Source organism: Plasmodium relictum, assembly GCF_900005765.1.
Source record: "Plasmodium relictum strain SGS1 genome assembly, chromosome: 9".
Classification (NCBI taxonomy): domain Eukaryota; phylum Apicomplexa; class Aconoidasida; order Haemosporida; family Plasmodiidae; genus Plasmodium; species Plasmodium relictum.
In genome coordinates, this window is record NC_041687.1 from 14,053 (window position 1) to 36,969 (window position 22,917).

General features: G+C 17.9%; 4 protein-coding genes and 2 non-coding genes across 6 annotated transcripts; 3 read left to right on the forward strand and 3 right to left on the reverse strand.

Annotated features, from left to right (window-relative positions):
• Positions 1-1,900: 1,900 nt before the first annotated feature.
• Positions 1,901-2,516, reverse strand: RPP1 (60S acidic ribosomal protein P1, putative; the record flags this gene model as incomplete). The annotated part of the gene is made up of 2 exons (XM_028676422.1): positions 1,901-2,057; positions 2,317-2,516. The coding sequence occupies 2 exons, from the start codon at positions 2,514-2,516 to the stop codon at positions 1,901-1,903; spliced, it is 357 nt and encodes a 118-aa protein (XP_028532913.1).
• A 4,716-nt stretch (positions 2,517-7,232) lies between these two features.
• Positions 7,233-7,304, forward strand: PRELSG_0900300. Its single transcript has one exon. It is a non-coding gene; the product is annotated as a tRNA-Gly (tRNA).
• Positions 7,305-8,332: 1,028 nt separating this feature from the next.
• Positions 8,333-8,416, reverse strand: PRELSG_0900400. The gene has a single exon. It is a non-coding gene; the product is annotated as a tRNA-Leu (tRNA).
• A 2,236-nt stretch (positions 8,417-10,652) lies between these two features.
• On the forward strand, positions 10,653-14,588 carry SufD (FeS cluster assembly protein SufD, putative; the record flags this gene model as incomplete). The annotated part of the gene is made up of 1 exon (XM_028676424.1): positions 10,653-14,588. One exon carries the CDS (start codon positions 10,653-10,655, stop codon positions 14,586-14,588), a length of 3,936 nt encoding a protein of 1,311 aa, XP_028532914.1.
• A 780-nt stretch (positions 14,589-15,368) lies between these two features.
• Positions 15,369-18,880, reverse strand: PRELSG_0900600 (CPW-WPC family protein, putative; the record flags this gene model as incomplete). Its single annotated transcript, XM_028676425.1, has 13 exons — positions 15,369-15,911; positions 16,165-16,268; positions 16,376-16,405; positions 16,608-16,635; positions 16,786-16,796; positions 16,879-16,924; positions 17,042-17,072; positions 17,174-17,276; positions 17,372-17,457; positions 17,554-17,769; positions 17,877-17,901; positions 18,115-18,143; positions 18,387-18,880. The coding sequence occupies 13 exons, from the start codon at positions 18,878-18,880 to the stop codon at positions 15,369-15,371; spliced, it is 1,746 nt and encodes a 581-aa protein (XP_028532915.1).
• Positions 18,881-20,987: 2,107 nt separating this feature from the next.
• On the forward strand, positions 20,988-22,454 carry ALP2a (actin-like protein, putative; the record flags this gene model as incomplete). Its single annotated transcript, XM_028676426.1, has 1 exon — positions 20,988-22,454. One exon carries the CDS (start codon positions 20,988-20,990, stop codon positions 22,452-22,454), a length of 1,467 nt encoding a protein of 488 aa, XP_028532916.1.
• Between the last annotated feature and the right edge of the window lie 463 nt (positions 22,455-22,917).

Below are 22,917 nucleotides of genomic sequence, written 5' to 3' on the forward strand. Positions count from 1 at the left end.
TTTTCGAGTTTATTCTTCTTTATATCATTAGCATTTTTTAAAGATATATACATATAATAAGATACAATTGATGATAAAAAATATACTTTTTATTATATATTTATATTAATATAGTATTAATAAAAAGATGCTATTTCTTTGAACAAACTTTTATAATAATTTTCAAAAAAATTAGGAATACAATTAAAGATAAATGTAATTTTTTATAACACAAAAATATTTTTTATTTTTATTATTTTACATCATTTAAATAAATTAATATTTCGTTAAGATTAAAAAAAAAAAAATACATAATTTTAAAAAAACAACTTTTGCTCAAAATAATACTTCGTAAATATTTTGAACGTTCAGGCATTTTACATATATTTTATATATATATATGGGAATATAATATTTTATAATTTTTATATATTAATTTTTTTTTTATTTTAAATAAATTTATCTTTTAAAAAAAGAAAATATACATTTTTTTTTTTTACAGAGAAAAAAAAATATAGTAGATAAATCAATTTTTCTTAGTATGTATCATTTATTTATTTATATTTATTTTTTGATGTATACTAGGTATAAAATTATATATGGAAAAATTTAAAAGATTTATAAAATTATAATATTTAGGATAGATTTTTTATTAATTTCATAATTTTTAATTAAGAAAGCATTATCTCCTTTTCATAAGTACTTCAGTATTTAGATTTTAGTTTTCAACTTCAGAATTTAATCACAACCTTTATATAAAAAATTATTAGAAATTTAAAAAAATATATATCGACTTATAATGCATTATTCATTAAAATATTTTACACAACTAAATATATATCGTATAGCAAAAAAGGGGAAAAAATAAACTAAAATAAAAAATTAACTTTTAATGTAAACATTATTAAAGAAAAATATTAAAACATGAAACAATATTTATGTATGTTTTAAATGCTAAATATATACTCCTTATCTGAATTTATTTTTTCTATATTATCCTTTTCTTCCTTATTTTAATATAAAAATAGCCTAATTTTTTGATTTTTTCAGCAAATTATTAAAACTCACATGTACACTTATTTGGTGATGGCAATGATTTATCATTACTATAATAAACTTCTATTGAACTTTTATAAGTAATAATAAACTTCAAGTATAGTACTATGTTATATTAAATTCCTTAATGGTAATTAAAATGAAATATGATAAGAATTATTTTTAAAATAATAAGCTATTTAAATATATTTTTCAAAGTCAGTAACACTGTATCATTATTATTTTGGTATTTCAACACACTTCAAGTAATATTACTTTTGTTTAAACAAGATACTTTTTTTAATTTCATAAAATCTTAATTTTACAAATATATATTTATTGTATAAATAAAAAGAAGTTATCTGTAGTAAAGCAAAAATCTATTGATGAATGCTAATTTTGTTACCTCGAGGTTTATAAAAAAAAAAATTAAAAGAAAAAAAATAAGTATAAAATTAAAGAATATATAAAATATTTTATTAGTATTTTTTTATATAGCAATATTTCATTACGCAATTTATATTTTATAGTTCAAATATAATACAAAGTATAGATTACTAAAAGCTAATAACTTAGCCGATTTTAAATATTTCTTAAAAAAAAAACTTTTATAAAAATTATTTTTTTTAAATAAATTTTTCCTATTTTACACAATTTTAATTTTCTCCATTTTAAATAATAAATATAATTAAAAAAAAAAAAAAAAGATGTAAAAATAAATGAAGCATTTAAATTATAAAATATGTTATTTTCTTTTTATAACATTAAGTGAAAATATTATTATAAATCTATTAAAACTCAATAAATACTTTTTTCCTTTTTTTTTTTTTCTTTATTTTTTTCTTTTTTCATTTGAAACTCTTTATAATTTTTATTTGAAATAATCTTAATCAAATAATGAAAAACCTAAATCATCTTCTTCTTCTTCTTCCTCTACCTTCTCTTCTTTTTTAGCTTCTTTTTTTTCTTCACTAGGTTTTTCTGTTGTAACTTGAGCAGATGGTGAAGGAGCACCTCCTACATTTAAGTTAGTTAGTAATCCTCTAAAAAACAAAATAAAATGATATTCATAATATTAGCACAAATTGTAATTCATAAAATACTAATAAATGAAAAAGTCCATACAAAAATAATATATATAATAATTTTTATAACATTCATATATACAGAAACTTATATATATATATATATATATATATATATATATATACATAATAATTTAAGTAATACTGTTAAACTATAAAAAAATAAAAATGTAACAATATATGTAAAATTAATGTATTATCAGTTTTTAAGATTTACTCAATATCTTTTCCTTTTAATGCCTTTTCAAAAAGCATTGGCAAATATGGTAAAACTGTATTTTTTGATTTTTTAATAAGTTTTAAAATATTATCACTAGTAATACTCATTTTTTCTTCATATAATATTAAAGCAGCATATGTACATAAAAGTTCCTGCTTTTCGCATTCTGCTAATTCTGATACTGGAATAGATGCCATTTTTAAAATATTTACGAAATATGTTAATTTAAAAAAATAAAAAAAGGAAAAGTAAAATTTTCTATGTTATAAATATGTTTTTTATATAAAAAAAAAGAAAAAAAAAAATTTATATATAATTTTTCATAAAAAATTATAAGTATAATTTATAAAAAATTATTTGAAATTGATTTTATTAAAAAAAAATCATAAAACCAAATTTATAAATTCATAAAAAAAAAAAAAATAATAAATGAAAAAAAGAAAAGAAATGTATACGTTGCAATAAATTTATTAGTGTATCAAAGAGGTTATATTTTTATTCTTCATAATATTTTATTTATTTAATTTTAATTATTTTTTTTCTTTTTTTTTAATTATTCTTAAATATTAATTCATATTATTATAAGAATAAATGAAAAATACTACTTTTTAGATTTTTTTTTTTGAATTAAAAATTACAGTAAAAAGAAATAATAATTTAATAAAATTTAAAAAGGAAATTTATTTAAATAAAACTGTTCTATATTTTTGTAAGTAGTTAAAAGGAAAATGTAGATATGCATTGATAGAATATTCATTCGTACATTTATATATGTGAATTAAAAAAAAAAGAAAAAGAGGAAAAACTGTTAATAAAAATAAATATAATTTAAACAATAAATATATATGAGAAAGTAAATAGAAAAAGCTATATTGAATATTATTTTTTTATATTCATTAAAAGAATATATTCCAAAAAAAATAAAATATATATTTAAACATAAAGAATATAAATAAATTATTTTACATATAATAATATAAAAAAAAATTATTTTAAAGAAAAATGTTAATATTTTTTAAAATATTCCTTAAAATTATCCTTTTAATTTATGTGAAATTATAAAATATGTTTTCATTTAGTTTAATTTTGAACTTTTAAGTTTGGCTTCAAATAAAAATAAGAAATAAAATAAAAAATATCTCTTATAAAACTTTTACGAGAAAAAAAAAATTTCTAAATAAAAGTGGCATTTTACAAAATAATATTAATATGTGCACATTTTAAAAATAATGTAAATCATTTTACAGGTAATATTGTAAAAATAACACATAGGAATGCAATATGAAATTTATATGTTTAACTCATTTATAAAGAAAAAAATAAATTAGAATTTTACAAATTTATATATAATTATGTTATTTTAAAAAAGATAGAAACTCAAAAAAAAATATATAAAAATATTTTTATGCATACAATAAAAAAGTGTAAATATTATAGAAAAGAAAAATTTGTTGTTTCAGTTCGCATCAGTAAATTTTTAAAATAATTAAAAAGAAAAGACAAATTTAATGGAAAAAATATAAAAAAAATCAAGTTAAATATAACATCACTATATTGCACTACTAACATTAAAAGAATAATTCATTTCATGGATTAAAAGATAAAAAAAGAAATAAAGAAGAATCTACTAAACAAAAATTAGAGAAATGATATTGTTACAATTATAGTAGCAATATTAAAATCAAAGTTTCAGAAATTATACTAACAAAGAAATTAATTAAAACCATAATATTTCTAATAGTGGTTAAATTTATATAAATTATTTTCTACCTTTCTGAATAAATATAATTAGGTAAAGCTACAATTTAATTAGTAAATCCAAATATATTATATTATTTTTTTGTAAAAAAAAAATATATGATCAGTAGAACTTTTAAAAAAGTAATATTAATATTCTTAAATTAAAAATATTATAAAATTAATAATAATATCAATTAAATATGCAATTAATAAAATTATTTGTTTATTGAAAAGGATTAAATTAACAGTTTAAAGAGTATACCTAAAAAGTAACAAGTTATAAAGCAAATTTATGAAATAAGCAAATAACATCTTTTATTTGAAAAAAAAAAGATATACCTAGAGAATTACAAAAAAAAAAGTATTGGTATTTTTTTTTTTTTTAAAAAAGAATGTTATATTCTTTCATATAATTAAGGAATCATAAAAAGAAATTAAAAATATAGATAATATGGAGAAAAACAATTTTAAAAAATGACTTCATGTCTTGTTTAGGGAATATTTAATTATGAAAATTTCTTTTAAAATATTTCTAGAAATTATATATAAAAAAATTATAAGTGAGGAAATTAATAAATTAACAGATACAAAATATTCATCTAGAAGGATAGCATTATACCTTTTATTATATTCCATTTTTTTTCTTTCTAATATTTAATATATTAAAGTAGTAATTAAAATATGAAAAATATTTTGAAGGTAATTTTATTTTAAAATTTATCAATAAGCTTAAAATATTCTAAGGAAACATTCTTTAAATGAAAAATCTTGAAACAATAAAAAAATTGTTTTCTCAAATCATTAATAGATTTTTTTTTAAATCATAAATAATTGCTAAGTGCATTATTAATTAAATGTAAACATTAAATTTAGTTAAAATTGTTTCCCATTTAAATTAAAAAGTAATTCTAATAATATGATTTACACAATTAATAATTAAAAATAAAGTTTATACTGAAACAAAAAAACAAGTTGTAGAATATATATAGGAATTTATAAGAACAAATAAATTTAATATTTCAGTACTATTTAATTATAAAGACTTAAGAAAAAAAAACTTATGATAATTAATATTTAAAAGAAGAATATTTTTCCTTTAGAATAATTGACCACTTAAAGGAATTTTGTGAAAAAAAAGAAAAAAAATTTATAATTTAGAAATTTACATATACATGTGTAATATGTTTTAAAAAATAAACACTAATTATGGAAATATAATTTAAATTTTTAAGTTAAAAATGTTAAATTAATAGAATTTGGTCATTATGAATGTATTTACTCTTTATATAAATTATTTTTATCATTTTTAAATTATACAAATATTTAAAAAAAAAATTTATATTAATGAGCATATCACATTAAGGTATCTTTTCATTTTTGTCACAAAATATAAAATAATGAAAAGATAAAACATACAAATAAAAATATTTTTTTATAAACAAAAAAAATTATTGGTACTTTAAAGTTACAAGATGGAGAAAATAAAAGTTGCGTTCTATAAGAAATTTTCAAGGTGAATAAATTTTTTTTTTTTTTTTCTTCTTTTAAATTTAAACCTTATATATGATAAAAAAAATTTCCAATAAAATTTTTTTAATTTCAAGTACACATAATCCTTCTCATTTTAATAAATTTAATATAACAATAATAAAATATGTAGCATTTTTTCTTGTGTGAATTTCGTAGATTTAATATATAGAAAAATTTAGTTTTATTTATAAATATCTTTCATTTTCTATAAATAAAAAAAATAACGGATGATTATTCATTTAAATACAATTTAAGTTATGAATGAATATTAAAAGTTGTATAATTTGATATAATAAATTATTCTTTTATACTTTTTATAAATATATCATATTTTTTTTCTACTTTTATTATTTTATAGTAAATGTTTAATGAACAAATAAATTTTTATAATTACAAAACAATTAATGTATTGACTATTTACTTTGTTACTAACATAATGAATCACATAATATTAAATAAATAAATATTATAATTTAAAAAAGTGAAAACTTTAGAAGGTATTCCTTAAAAATTAATATGCCATAATATATATAACCTTAAAATTAAATTGTTACATTCCAAAATTTATAAAGTCCTTTATTCATATTATCATTTTTTTCTTGTCATATATATTAAATAAAATGGAGTTCCTTAAGAGTATTTGTTTTTCTCTATATATATTTTTTATATTTTTATACTTTTTCTTTTAAAAAAATTCAAAGTATCTATAAATTTTTACATATTAGAATCATTTATCTTAAATTTCCGATATAAGATTTTAATAATCTACAATTTTATAAAAAAATTAAAAAATAAAAAATCATTTACTAGAGTGTTCTAAAAATATTATAAAATTTTTTACTGTTATTTAAAATAATTCTAATATATTCATCTATTTTTTTTGTTAAGAATTCTTTTCTTATTAAATTAAATTAAGACTAAATTTTTTTGGTAATACTTAATTTCAAAGAAAAACAGAAATAAATAATTTAGTAATTTATGTAAATACACAAAAAAAAAAAAATAAACATTTATTAGATAGTATATTTTATTTTAGTAAAGATGATTATAAAGATAAATTATTCATTTTTTTTATTTTTTTTTTATATTTTCTTTTCTTTGGTGTCTTAAACATTTTAATTAAGATATTACATATCTCACAATTGTTTTCCCTTATTATATATAATAAAGATAAGAACTACATAATATTAATTATATAGTTTTATATTATTTATAAAATTATACATATTCCGTAAATTTTATTTAAAATTAGAATTAAAACTAATTAAAACCCTGTCGGTATAAATGTCGTAGGTTTTTTAATACAAATAAAACATTAAAAAGATATGTGAATATACAATTAATTTTTACAAGAGTATGCTTTTTTTAAGAATTTTTTGAAGTAAAACCCATCAAATATTAATATGTTAATACATTCCTTAATTTAATCTACATAGATGCAAATTTTATATTTATATCACATAAAAAGAAACAATATTTTATTGAACAAACAATATAATAAATAATTATTTTATAATTTATAAAAAATTTGTATACAATATTTTTTATTATTTAAATTATATCAGTATTATATATAAAGAAAAACATTTAAATAAATTCTTATAAAAAAAATAATATTTATTAAAAGGGGATAAAGCAGTGTAGCGTCAATAGTCTAACGGCCATGATACCTGCCTTCCAAGCAGGTGACCCGGGTTCGACTCCCGGTTGACGCATATACATTATTTTTAAACATATCGGAAACGTTTTTATTATTTATTCATTTCTAGAAATCATTAGAAAAAGTGCATACGTTGAAAAAAAGACAGTTTTAAAAAAAAAAAATGAATCTTTAATTACAAATTGATACATTTAAAAGATACTTATTTGAAAGTAAAAATGGATGGATATGTTTCAAATAATGTTATTTTTAAATACATTAATAAAAATCTTTTCATTCTTCTATTTATTAATTGTAACTGAATTAGTTTTAGTATTTTTTATTATGTATTTTTAACTTTTAAAAAAGTAGAATACTTTATATATCCTTTACCTCTTAAAATTCAAATAGAATATTTAAATTAATATATTTTACAACTGTATATTCCTTTTTATAAACTTTAAATTATCTTAAAAATCATTTATATATTATGGAAAACTGATTATATATTTGAAAATGATAATTTTAATTTAATAACCAATTTTAAAATGTTAAAATATTGATTAAAAAGTAAAAAAAAAATATTTTTATATGGGTTTAAATAAATTTATAGAATAAAATTTTCTTTTTATTAAATTATTATAGAAAAATGCTTTTTAAGATTTTAATTATTAAAACCAATTAAAAAAAAATTTCATATTATATAAAATCAGAGATCAATTAAGGATTTCCGTTATTTTATAATCAAATTAATGTTTTATGAAATTTTAATTTTTTCTACATTTTTTACCTTTTTGTTAATATCACATTTTTACAGCTTCTTTTTTAGATTAATCATTTTTTTTTTTTAAATACATAATTTTGATGAAGCATTTTAAAAATGTTAAAATAAGAAAATATAAAATTAATTTAGGGTGAAGTGTACTAATTTTAAGTTACAATTTTTTTTAAATATAGTATACAATACATTCTTTAAATAATTTAGAATGATATCAACGTTGTTACTCCTGAATCAATGAAATTTTTTTATTTTTTATATATTTTACATAAGAAAAAGCATAATTCTTTAAATAATTTTATTCATCTTTTTTTTTTCCAAATATATGCACGAAATGGGGTTCGAACCCATGCGAACTTACGTTCATCAGATCTTGAGTCTGACGCTTTAGACCACTCAGCCATTCGTGCTTAATATTAGAGGGAAGATTTTGCATTTTATTATAATTTAAAAAAAAAAAAAAAAAATATATATATATATATATATACATTCATTTTTTTATTATAATTTATTAAATAATTATATTAAAGGAGATATTTTTTTTATCAAATATTTTAACGATTCATTAAAAATTTTAAATTATAAATATTAAAAAATTATCGAAATTTTTAAATATAACAAATTATATGTAGTTTCAAAGAAATATATCTTCTATAATTCTTAATGCTTTTTTTTTATATATTTCTTATTATATTTGTAATTAAATAATTAAAATAAAAAAAAATTTTTAAATTTATAATTTGAAAAGTTTCATTTTATATAATTTTGAATTATAAGGTAAAGGAAGAACTTAATTATTAAAATTAATTTAAAATATTTTAATTTGTACAAATATAAAATACTAAGATATAATCTACATGTGATACATAAATTATATAGTTTTTTTTAGTTATAATATTTAATACATACCAAAAATTTATAAAGAAATATAATAAAAACCTTTACACAAATCATATTGTTATTTATTGCTAGTATATTTTTATTAAAAATATTCTATTTTTTTTTTTCTCTGTAAGTTCTCACAATTATTTTATTTTTCTTAATTTTATATTAAATAATAGTTTTTATCTAAATTATAAATATTATTAAAAGAATTATTTTATTATCAAAAAAATAAAAGATAAATTATGTTTACTAAAAAAGATTATACAAGTTACAATTTCTGAATTTTTCTGTATATTCAGAGTTTAAGATTTATCATTTATAAATATAAATTGAGAATTTTTACAATTTATTTATACTTTTAAAAATTGTTTTAATTTTTTATCTAAATATTACTTACAAAACTTTCTTAGTATTAATTTAGAAATAATATCTACTTCCATTTAAATTATATACTAGTATAAGTACAATTTTCATCAAAAAGAAAAAAAAAACCAAAGCATAAAAAGTGAATAATTAAGACATAATAAGAACACAATATATTTATTTTTTATTCAATACTGTAGTATTAATATATTTTTAAGTTTTTTATAAGCATAATGTTTTTCTGAGCAACTAGTTAACACAAATATTCTATTAAAAACTAAGGAGTCCAATAGCCTTCTTCTTTATATAGTTTCACAATTTTTTATAGAAAAAAGGTAAAAGATAAAGTTGAATAGTTAAAACTATATAGCATTTTCATGCAAAGAAATATTTATTTTAATGCATAATCAAATTTATATCCAAATAAAGATATTTTCCACAGAAAATGGGAAATTTAAAGTACATAAAAATTGAAGTATTAAATAATGCAAAAACTTTTATACATAACCATAGTGCTAAGAAAAAATAAATCAATTTATTTTATTACAGTTATTGTTAAAAACTTAAATTTAATATTTATATCATATTACTAATATTATAATCTATAAATTTTGTGAAATATATGAAAAAAAAAAAAAAAAAGTAAAACAATTATATGGTTTCCAATAAAATTTTTATCATTATAAAAATTATATAAATATTTTTTATATAAAAATAAGAGAACATATTATATTTCTATAGATTGTACTTTCATTATTTAATTATAAAAAGACGTATACTAATGTTTTTAAATATATATGTTCATAAATTTTTTATTTTTCATAATAAATATTTATACGAATGTTATAATATTAATTTTTGTTCAACTTGAGAATTACGTGAAAAAAATATAAAGTATTTCATAATTTTAATTATCAAAAAAAGCGCTATATGTTTATACATATAATTTAAGAATTCAAATAACTGATTTAAAGTAAATGAAATAATTCTGAATTTTTTTTTTTTTTTAAATAAAACTTATAAATTGTAATTATATGTAATGATTTATTATTTCATATAAATAAATGTTTTTTTTTATAACATAATTAAGTTTTTTATAAATCTTAAAATGGTTATATTTTCGAACGATTAATAAAAAATAAAAATAAGGAATACTTAATCACATAAAAGAAAAGCAATTTTAACTTAAATTTCATAATTTCATTTTATTTTTCGAAATATATATAAAATATAGAATATTTATATTTTAAGAAATGACTCTTTGTAATATTTTTTCCAGTGTAATATGCCATGAAGAAAAGTAGCTTTAGAATAATACAAGGCAAAATGTTTAAAAAATAACCTTTTTTTTTTTTTTTTTTTTTTTTATAAAAATGACATTTTTTATACAATAAAACTATGCCTAAAATATTAATGTTTAATTACCTTTTCGTTTTTTTATTATTAACTAATAATATCGTGAAATTTTTTTATTATGTGGAGAACAAAAATTTCAATGATATTTGCTTATATAATTCCAATTTTAAAAAAGAATTAAAGATAAATAAAACAATTAAGTTAAAACTTCAAACAAAGAAATATTCTTATATAGACTTAAAACAAAAAGAAAAAAAAACATATAACAAAATAGAACATGTATTTGATAGAAATGATATTAAAAAAAATGTATGTGTAATTTATTTCAACATTAACAATTTTAAGAAAAAAATTCAAAAGAAATTGTATCTAGCATGTAAAACAATTGAAAATGAAAGTTTTACATACAAAAAAATTGCAAGAAATTATCCCATTCTTCGGATTTTTGAAAAGTTATCACAAAAAAGGAATTTAAGAAAAAATAAAGTAAAAATAATATTAACAATAAAAAAACATCTACTTTTAAAAAAAGAAAATCTCCTCAAAACTCCACGGTTGTTTTTTATTAATATATGTATTAAAAATAAAAATCAAAAGAAAAGAAATTCTAAAAAATATTTAAAGAAATACGAAGAATTATATAAAATATTTACACCAAACAATGATGAGGAAGATGAACATATTTCAAAAGTAGATAAGCGCAATATATCAAATATTATCATTAATGAGTGGTGTTTATCCAAAAACGAAAAGAAGTATAATATGACTTTAATGTATGATTATATATCAAATATGCATAATACCGAATATCAAGACGCAAAAAGTATAAATAATTTTATAAAAAATAATGAATTAATAGAAAAAGAAGAATGTGAAAAAAAAAGTAAATCTTATTTAACATATAAATATAAATTTAAATACATAAATCCTATTGATAAAAGAATTAATTTTTATGAATATGAATATTACATTCCCAAATTAATAAAATATGAAGAAGATATTTCTACTGAATCTAAATTTGTTCCTTCTAATTTTAACTCACCTAAATGTTATAATAAATCTCCCGTAAACTTCTTGACAACTAGTGGTTTTAGCAGTCGTAATATTGATACTTTTGGTAAAGATAGAAATAAAATATATTCATTTAATACACCAACGGATATTAAAAGAAATATTTTTTTTAATGATTTGATGTTAATATCATCTTCTTATAATCAGCATTTTTTTTCCAATTTATGCTTTTTGTTAAATTTACACACATTTCAAATTTTAATACGAGATAAAACTGCTATAGAAACAGATTTTATAATTGATAAATTTGATCAATTAAAAGCAAAATTAATGGAATTGCGCTCTCACGATTCAAAGAAAGATAAAATATCTATAAATTGTGATAGCACAACAAACATTGAAAACAAAAAGATGAACATTTCTTGTTCTAACTCGGATTCACTTGATTTATCATTAGAATCTGAAACAGAAGATAATAAAAACAAATATATAAAAAATGAACAGGAAATAAATAAAAAGGATAAAAATATAATAAATAAAGATATTGATGAAATTAAGAATGATAGTAAGAATAGTAATGACGTAGAAGAAAAAAATGAAAATAATCAAAAAAAGAATGGAGAAATTTCTAATTCTAATGATAAAATTGACGAAGAAATAGCACGCCATTTAACATACAAAAAAAGTTTATTCGATGATAAAATTCAGGTGTTCAAAAAGAAATATGATCAAAATATTTTAGAAGATAAAGAATTTATCAATTTATGGAAATATGATGAAAATGGTGAAATAGTAGAAAACTTAAATAGAATACCTATACCTAAAATATATTTAAATATTGATGATCCCAAATTTTGCATGTGGAAGATTTTACAAAATTCAGGAAAATGTGCATTCAGAGAAATTCCTACACCAAATAGAAAATTAGAAGCATGGAGACAACAAATAAACCTAAAATCATTTTATAAACAAAATTTTGATACTAGTATAAGCTTAAGGAATATTTCAAAAGAAGAACTAACAAATTTTAAAATGAAAATATTAGATAATTTAGATAAGGAAAATGAAAATATGAAAAAAGGTAATAAAGAAAGTAATGAAAGAGAGTGCGATAAAAATAATTTAAGTATATTAGATATAGGAAAGATTCCAGATGATGCATATATGCAAACCTTACATAATGAAGAATGTGAAAATCCTAATAATGACGAAACATATGATAAAAACGTAATAGAAGAAAATTATGAAACCAACCATAAAGTGTTGAGAAATGATGAATATTCCTCACAAAAAGAAAAAAATTTTAAAATGAAATCTCAAAAGAAATTCATTAATTCAAGTAATGATAAAGAAAATCATACTGATAATTATAAAAATAAATATAAAAAGGCATTTTATACTTTGGTTGTAAGAGATGGAATAGTTGATGAATATTTATCTGATGACATAAGCATTTTAAAAAAATTAAATAATGAATTGAAGGAATCAGCAAAAAAAAAAACAGAAAATGATAATAATTTGGATGAAACTAACAATAATGAAAATAATAAAAGCAAAATATTTGTTGGTAGTTTTTTTAATGTAAAAGATGTGGAAGTAGAATATTTAATTAATAAGGAATTATATTTTATACCTGAGTATTCTAATTGGCATAAAAAAAATACACAACCTTTTATTAGGGGTCAAATTGGTAAACAGTCAAGAAAATTTGATAATGATTATCCAATTTATGATTATAGAAAAAGTGACTTTGGTATGGCTAAATTTTCTTCTTTAAATTTAGCTTCAATAAAAGATTGTGCAGTTATTTATTTAGATAAAGATATTGATTTAAGTGATAAATTTATTCATGTAATATTTATAGCAACATCTAAAAATGAAGATGATAATATAAATAATGAGAAATCACAATACAGCGTTTTTGAAAATACACCAATTAATATAAACAAAGATATTAATAAAAATCCTGGAAAAACTTACGAGAAAAGTATTCCTGAAGGAGAAAATAAAAATATTGATATTAACAAAATTAAAGAAAGAATAGAAATTAATGGAACTGATATAGATATGGGTAGCAGTTTAACTGAAAATTATAGTACAGAAGAAAGTGAAATTGAAAAAAAGAATCTTGAAAAAGAGAAAATAAAATATACAGAAAAAAAATTGAAAGAACATATGCATAGCCCAGTAACTAACCCTAGGCTAATTGTTTACATAAAAAGAAATAGCAAATTAAATATTTATGAATCACATATATCCTTAAATAAAAATAACAGTGGCCTAGTTAATGCCTTTTCTAGAATTTGCTTAGAAGAAAAATCTAAAATTGATCATACTTTATCTCAAGAATTAGGTAAAAATGTATGGTATTTTCATAATATTTCAGTAAAAAATGGACTTAATGCAAATTATAAGTTCGTAGATGTACTCTTAGGTAGTTTATCATCACGTGTCAATTTGCAAATAGAAGGAGAGAAGGAATGCAAACAAGAAAGTTATGGTTTAGCTCTGTTAGATGATAAACAAAATATAAGTCAATATGAAATGTTTCATCATGAGCATCCACGTATGGATACAAATCAACTATTTAAATTTTTAGTTTCAGATAAAGCTCATGCTGTTTGGAGAAGCAGAGGAAGAATAGAAAAAGATGCAATAAAAGCAAAATTAAATACCCTATGTAGATCTATTTTATTGAATTTTGGAGCAAGTGCTGTATCAATTCCCACTCTTGAAATAATTCCTAGTGATATAGAATGTGCAAATCATGGAGCAACTATAAGCGATTTAGAAAAAGAGCCAATTTTTGTTTTGATGACAAGAGGAATAACTGAAAAATATGCAAGAGAGATAATGATGAAATCTTTTGTAAATGAAATTCTTAAACATATATCTGACGAAAATCTGAAAGACAGAGTTTTAGAAAAGCTTTTGAAAATGTCTCATAAGTATAATAAGAATTCCTAAAAACTTGAATTTCATAAAATAATATTTATTAAATTAAAGAGATATTTACTATTGTGGAATATATAAATATATAAAATAGAGCAAAATATACGACGTGAAATGTAATATACATAAATTAAATAAATTTTTAAAAAATAAAATTAATTAAAATAAAATAATAAATATATAAAATAAGATAGAAAAAAAAAATAAATGATTTAAAATAAATTTACAATTGAATTTATACATAAAAAGAAAAAAAAAATGAATTGCATATATATTATATTAACTATATTTTTATTACTTTTGAAAAAAAATAGATAACATGTGCGCATTAAGAATTCTAACTAAATGAATATAGGAAAAGAACTACAGGTATATACATATTTATTATTGCAATGTTTATTATGTAAAATAGAAAATAACAGTAAAATAAAATTAAAAATTAAACACTAAAAGCGTAAACAAATAAAATTAAAGAAAAATTACCTTAAAAAATTTATCATACATAATTTTTAGTTAGATAATTGAGTAAAATCTATTAATACATTTTTAGAAAAAGAAGAAAAAATTACTTTTGCTCTTATTCATTTTTTTTAAGAGGAGAAGAAATTTAATATAAATTTTTTAAATTTGTCTGCATCATTTATACTTCATTATGTTTTTTTATTAATTTCTATTTAAAATTTTTTTTTTCTCTTTATTTTTAAATTATAGTTATTAAGGTTAAAAATAATGAAAAGTTTTAAAGATGTATTAATGTAGAAATATAAAAATCATATATATATATATATTCTCAAATTATTCTAATGTAATTCCACTTTTAGAAATATCCGTTCCTTTTAGTAATTTTTCCATTGTATTTTCAGGAATATTATCTTGTTTTACTTGAGGAATATTCTTATTTTCTATACGATGAAATTGTGCTTCGCAAGTTTCTTCAAAGTTATATTTTTGTTCAAGAGTTAATGATAAAATATCTTGAACTTCTTTACATGGTCCTTTATATTTTTCATTAGGCTTACACATACCTTTATTATTTCCTTTATCTATATAATCAAAATGTATTGGGCATTTTGAATAATCTCTTTGTGCATTTTCGATACATAACCATTTAACATTACACTTTTTACTAAATTTTTCTTTTTCATTTATATTCATATAATCAAAATGTGTTATACGAGGACAGCTAATTGGAGGATTATAATCGTCAGGAGCCTTACAAGCTCCTGAATTCATTAAATTTATCCATCCCCTGGGGCAAGGATATATATCATAACCATAAGTGCATTTATTCTTACAGGGCCATGCAATTCCATATTTAGATGAAAATGCTATTCTTTGCTGTTATATTTTTGTATTTTTATTATAAAAATTTTTTTTTTTAAATGAAATATATAAATAGAAATAAAATTTTTATATAATATATATGCAAATTATGATATATATATATAGTACTGATTTAGTGAATATAAAAAATATACACGACTATAAGAATTTATATATATATATATATATTTTTTATTATGGGTTTACATTATTTCAATATAATAAAATAAGAAAAATTACAAATCTTATAAATATTTTTATTAATTACATGATAAGACATATGGCTTATAGCTTCCATTTCTTCTTTTGAAATCAATCCTTCAAATTCTTTACTTCCTTTACACATATCTTTACTTGCATCGTAAGACCATCCTACAATTAAAAATGTAAATTTTTTAATAAATATTTATATATATACAATTTTTTAAAATATAATTTTCTCTTTTTGTTTTTTTCATTTTATTTTTTTCTTTTTAAACCTTTGGGGCATGTTATTGAGTAGTCTCTTTCTGTAAAAAAATAGTAATATTTTATTATTATTCTATTTATTTTAAATTTTTTTTTTTTCTTCTTTTTAAATATAAATATGTATATTAAAATTTTCATATTTATTCTATAGTCTATTGAAATGTATTCTTTCTAAAATATTCTCTCTCTCTCTCTCTCTCTCTCTATATATATATATATATATATATTTTTAAGATAAATTACCACATGATTCTTCTTTACATGGCCAAACCTAGAATAATTTAAATGTTATTAAAAAAAAGTTAATATTTTTGCAAGTTTCTTCTTTTTATAACATTTAGGTTTATTTTTCTTTATATTATTTTTATTTTTGAGTTGTCTTTTTTTTCTAAATTTCTTAAAATTTAATTTAGAAAAATACCACTTTACAGGCTAAATAAAATTGAAATAAGAAAAAAAATAGTAAACAAAATTTTTTCTTTTATATATCTATTTTAAAATTTTTATATGATACCTGAGGAAAATTCCTCCTTTTCATTTTGTGTAAAAGCACCAAAATCCTAATAAAAATTACAACATTTCATTTATATATACATATATATATATATATATATATATATATATATATATATATATATATATATATATATATATATATATATATATATATATTTTACCATTATTTTGTTACATCCTCCAGAATAATTTCTTCGTAGTTACAAAAATAAAAAATATTAACATAATATTTTAGCTGACTAAGATAAATTTAATAATTATTATTATAATTGTATGCTTTCTTTTTAAATTACTCAGGAGCTTCACATTTTCCTGTGTAATTCCAATTTTCAGGACAATCTTTTGAATAATCTCTTTTACTGTTGCCACATGACTCATTAATACATAGCCAGTTGACTGATATTAATAATATATTAAAAAATTATTGTATTATTTATAATTCTTTATAAACTTGTATTTTTTATTCAATAGATTAATTATGTCATGTACACCTTTGCAATCTGTTGCTAGTTGACTTTTTTCTTTTGAAGTCATAGGTTCAAAAACCATAATGTGAGAACAAGGACCAGAATATTCTCTTTTATAGAAAAAACAAATGTATGAATTAAAAATTTTAACAAATTTTTATAAAAAAAAAATTAGTTATATATAATTTCTATAATATTTATAATACTTCGGTGATCTGCATTGTACTTCTGATATTCGTTCCCATGTAGAAGGACACTGTTTTGAATAATCTCTTAAACATATTTTATCACTTAAGGGTTTTTTAGATATCCATTTTCTATCTTCTAAATCATCCATCAATAATTTCTCTATACCACCAGGAATTTTTGTATCTAATAAATCAGTACTTAGAGAAGATGGATTTTTTGATTCTTCATAATGCCTAAAAAGAATAATTTAATAATTTGATTTTCAATAATTAACTGATACATATCTAGCTTTTTTTTTTATATTAATTTTTCATTTTTCATCCATTTTCTCTTTACTAACGTCTCAAAATTTTCTCTTATTGCAACTATTTAAAAAAAAAAAATTTAAAAGAATATGAATAAATTATGTAAAAGGTGAATTAATAATTTTAATTAATATATAATTGCTTTTTTTTAAATATTTTATGAATATTTTTGTAATATATGTCTTATAGAAAAATAAAATGTAAAATATCTGAATTATTATGTTTCATTTTATTTTTTAATAATTTTTTGATAAATTTTGTTTCTTAAAATACCTCCTAATTCCTTTCCTATATTTATTTCACTTTAAATTCATTTAAAAAAAAAAAAAAAAAATTAATATTTTAAATTATTTTTAGGATTTTATATTTAATATAATTTAATAATTTCTTTAAATGTTCTCTTAGGAAAATAATAACATGTACATATGTCACGTTTCCTATTTTAATGATTCATATTTTTTTTTTTTTATTTGTTATAATTAATTTACATATAGAAACAAAAATTTTGAATTTTTTTTAGTAATATTTAAATAAGTGAAAATTACTCTTCATCTTCTTCCTTTTCTTTTTCTGTTGATGGGACATCATCTGCTGTTATATGTATAGCACGATGTAGTGTCTTTTTTTTTTCTTTTTTTTTTTTTAGTTCTGTATCTTCTTTTTTAGAAACATTAGAAACATTTTTAATATCAAGTGTTTTCTTATATTTTTCAATTTCTTTTTTAATTTTTTTTTTATCTGTTTTATCTGTATTTTCTTTTTTTATTCTTTTAGTTGTTCCATATATTATATTCGTTCCTTCACTAAATTTTTTTACTTCACCATTCTTTTTAACAACAGCATAAGTATTAACTCCCCCATTTTTAGGTATTTCCCATATGTGTTCATAGTTAACATCAACAATTTTTATTGGTCTCCCTCTATTGTCTAACTGATATACTCCATTTTCTACATTAGGATATTTTCTTTTCATATATATCTTTATCCCAATAACTTTTCCAATAAAGAAAAAAAAAAAAATAATTGCCACTTTTTTCATTTTTTTTTTTTTTTTAAGCTATCAAATACATCAATAAGAAAAAAAAATTCCCAAAAAAAAATATATTTTTTAATTAAAAAATTTTTATTTGTCTTTAAATTTTTTTTTGTTCTGTAAAAGTATTCATAACAATAAAAATATATATATATATTTATGAATGTGTCTACAAATACAAAAAAAATTTTAAATAGAAAAATAATTCTTTTTAAAATTAAAAATATAAAAAGAAATATAGTTACGCCAATAATTTTATAACATTAAAAATAATTGAAAAAAACAAAGAAAAAAAAATAAAGGAAAATTTATAGAAACATTCTTTTATATTAGAGTGTTATTATTTGAAGCTTATTATATATTATCAATTTATTTATTTTTCCAATAAATATTTGGCAAAGTAACAGTTTCAAAATTTTAAATAACCTTAGAAACTCCCCTATTGTACGTACACTTTTTTTTTTTTTTAAACAGTATTTAATAGAACATATAAGTATTTTTACAATGCATTTTTTCTATATGTATTCATATTAGATTTTTACTCTCTATTTTCTTTTTTTTTTTTTTTTTTGGATTAGTTCTTATTTATAAGAAAAGAATATAGCTTTTTAGTTACATAATAGAATACTTACTATTTTCTGATATTTTATGCATATTAATACTGAAATTTTCTTAAACACATTTATTTCTATTAATGATTATTAAAATGAGTTATAGAAAAGACTAAATAAAACAAATAATATAATTTTATAAAGCAAAAAAAAATGTAATATTATTCTTTTAACTTAATTTTTTTTTTTAAAATTTTATTAGAAAAAAAGTTCATAGATAATAAAACCCATACCTTTGTAAGGTAAACCATTTATTTATATATATTCACAATCTTTTAGTTCAGTAAATTGATAAGGAAAATTATAGATAACATTTGTAATTTATTTTTTATTTTTTTCATATATCCTATTTAAAATAAAATATTTAAATTTTTTAATATGCTTTATATTATCTAAAAAACTATAAAAAAAAAGGAAAATAATGATGTCCACTTCTATAAATGAGTAATATATTTTTTATAGTATGTCTTACAAATAATGAGGCATATTTTTTTTAATAAAAAATAAATTTTTGTAGGATAGTTCATGTAATTTTGTTTAAAATCAAAAAGGTTAAATCAACATTATAAAAATAAAAGTTATACTTAATTAAAATAAAAATTTTAGAAAAAGCTAATAAAAGATAATTTTTCATTTTAAGCAACTTTTAATGTTTTAAAAAAAAAGTTGCCTTATTATAAATAATCAAGAAAAAAAGGATAAACTAAAAATTGTAAATAATTTAAAAAAATGTATTTTAGTGAAAGAATAAAAAAAAAAAAACTTCATTTAGTAACTAGTACTTAATTATTAAAAAAAATATATATATAATTTTATAATTATCATTAAAAAATAGGAGCAAAAGCAAATATAAGAAAAATGTTTAAATAATCGTATCAATATTTTTTTGTATAATTAATACATATATAAAAATATTTTATATATACTCAATTTAAAAAAAAAAAAAAAAAGTTAGATTTATTTTTGAGGAATTTAAGCCTTTTTTCCACTAAAAAAAAAAAAAAAAAGAAATGAAAACTAATTATATACTTTTAATATGTCAAAAAAAAAAAAAAAAAAACAAACAATTATGCTTTTAAGAAATAATAATAGAAAATAACATAATTTTCATATTAAATATTAATAATAATTGCATAATAATTTATATATTTATATATATAAAAGAAAAAAAAAGTGGAATTAACTTTATTTTGAGGAAATATTATCAAAAAGTGGTAAAATTTATGTGAATGAAATTTAATAAGAATTACAATAAAGTAACATGAACATATAATAACAATAAAATAAAATGAAATTAACGTAATTTTTAAGTAATAACAACTAGTTGTACAATTTCTATATATGAAATGCTAATAAAAGATATAATAAATAATATAAAAAAAATAAAGTTATTGTAAAAATATAATACCAAAGTTAATGGAATTATTTAAAGAAGAAAACGAAAAAAATATATAAAAAGATCAAAAAGAAAAAAGAACAAAAAATATATTTTTATAAAAAAAATGTTTCAGAATATACAAACAATAATTCTCGATATTAATGATGGTGAAATGAGAGCAGGTTATTCTGGTGAATGCTCACCAAGATATAATTCAAATTTAATTTTAGGTTTACCTTTAGGACATAATGCAACATTAAAGCATACCATATTTCCATTATTACCAGAAGTAAAAAGAGATAATGTAGAATTATTATACGGAATGAAATACATTTATAATGATAATAATAATAGTAAATATGATATAAATTATGAAGTAATGGAAAAACTGTTTGAGGACATATCAGGAAGTAAAGCATTAGATGATAATTTCCAAGATCATCCAATTTTATTAACAGAACCCAATAAAACGGATAGTAAATATAGAGAAAAATTTACTGAGTTAATGTTCGAATCTTACAATGTTTTTCAATTATTTTTATCTAGAAGAAGTGTCTTATCATGCTATGGATGTGCAAGAACATCTGGTTTAGTATTAAATGTCGAAAAAAATTGTACTAATTTGTGTGGTATACAAGAAGGATATATCTTTCAAAAGCATATTGAAGAAGTTCCTATAGGAGGAGATTTAATAGATAGAATTTATTTGGCGTATTTGGAAAATATTAAAAAAATAAAAATTTATCCTTATTTTTCTATTGATACAAGCCAAAATAGTGAAAGAAATAATGAAATAAAAATATTAAAATGCCCATTAGTGACAAAGTCATATTACCTTTGGGGATCCCTATATGTAGTTAATCAGTTAAAAGAAAGTTTAGTTACTGATCAAAATGTTTGTGATAAAAATAAAAAATCTTCGAATACAAATGAAACTAATAATTATAAACTACCAGATGGCAATGTAATAGATGAGTGTACCATTGATTCATTAAAACTTATATTCCCATATATTTTTTTTAGAAAAAAATATAATCAAAATAATATAAGTAAAATTGGTGGAACCCTATCATTAAATAATATTGACTTAAATTTATTTTATGATTCTTTAAAAAATTTGAAACTTCCAATTTTATATACATATAACTATAAAATAAATAGTAGTAATTCAATTATTGAAAAAGTTCTTGAAAATACTTCTGATAAAAATTCGAATATATGTTATTCAGATCAAATTGATAATTACTTTGAAATTTTTGATGGGTTACAAAATTTTATTAAAAAGGGAATTTTATCCTTTATATCCTCTAATATAAATTTAGATGAAATTCTTAATTTTTTAATTGTAACAGGAGAATCTACTATGTTTAACAATTTTGTAGGAATTTTAAAATCATATCTACCTTTTATTGATACAATAAAAGAAAAAAATACTAAAATAATTTATAGTAAAGGAACAGATAGAAAATATAATTGTTTTATAGGGGCATCTATTTTATCATCATTAGGTTCTTTCCCCCAGTTTTGTATGACAAAAAATGAATACGAAGAATATGGGGTTAAAAATATTGTTGATAGGAAATGTGTTTAATAAAAAAAAAAGTATATTACGTAATTATTTTATTAACATATATATATATGTTATTTTTAAATTATTTTCAATGTTTTTTTTAATTTTTATGGAATTATTTATAAATTTTTATAATTGCATTTGGAATTTTTTCATATTATAATAACTCCTTCGATTATATATTTTTTTTTTTTTAATATTCATGTAGGTATTTCATAAAACTAATTTTTATTTTATAAAATTTTTATTTTTTTTACCTTTTTAATTGAAAATAAACAATTTATATAATTCCCCCTACTTCTTATTATGCATTAATAAGTTTGGCAAATTTTTTATATTTTTTGAACTCCGTATTTTTAATAATTTTTGTTTTATTTATTTATGTGTTAGAAATACAAACAATTACTTGATGAGAATAAACTTGTATCATTATAGCTTTTGAAATATTTTCAATATAAGGTAAAATGTTCTAAAATTATAATAT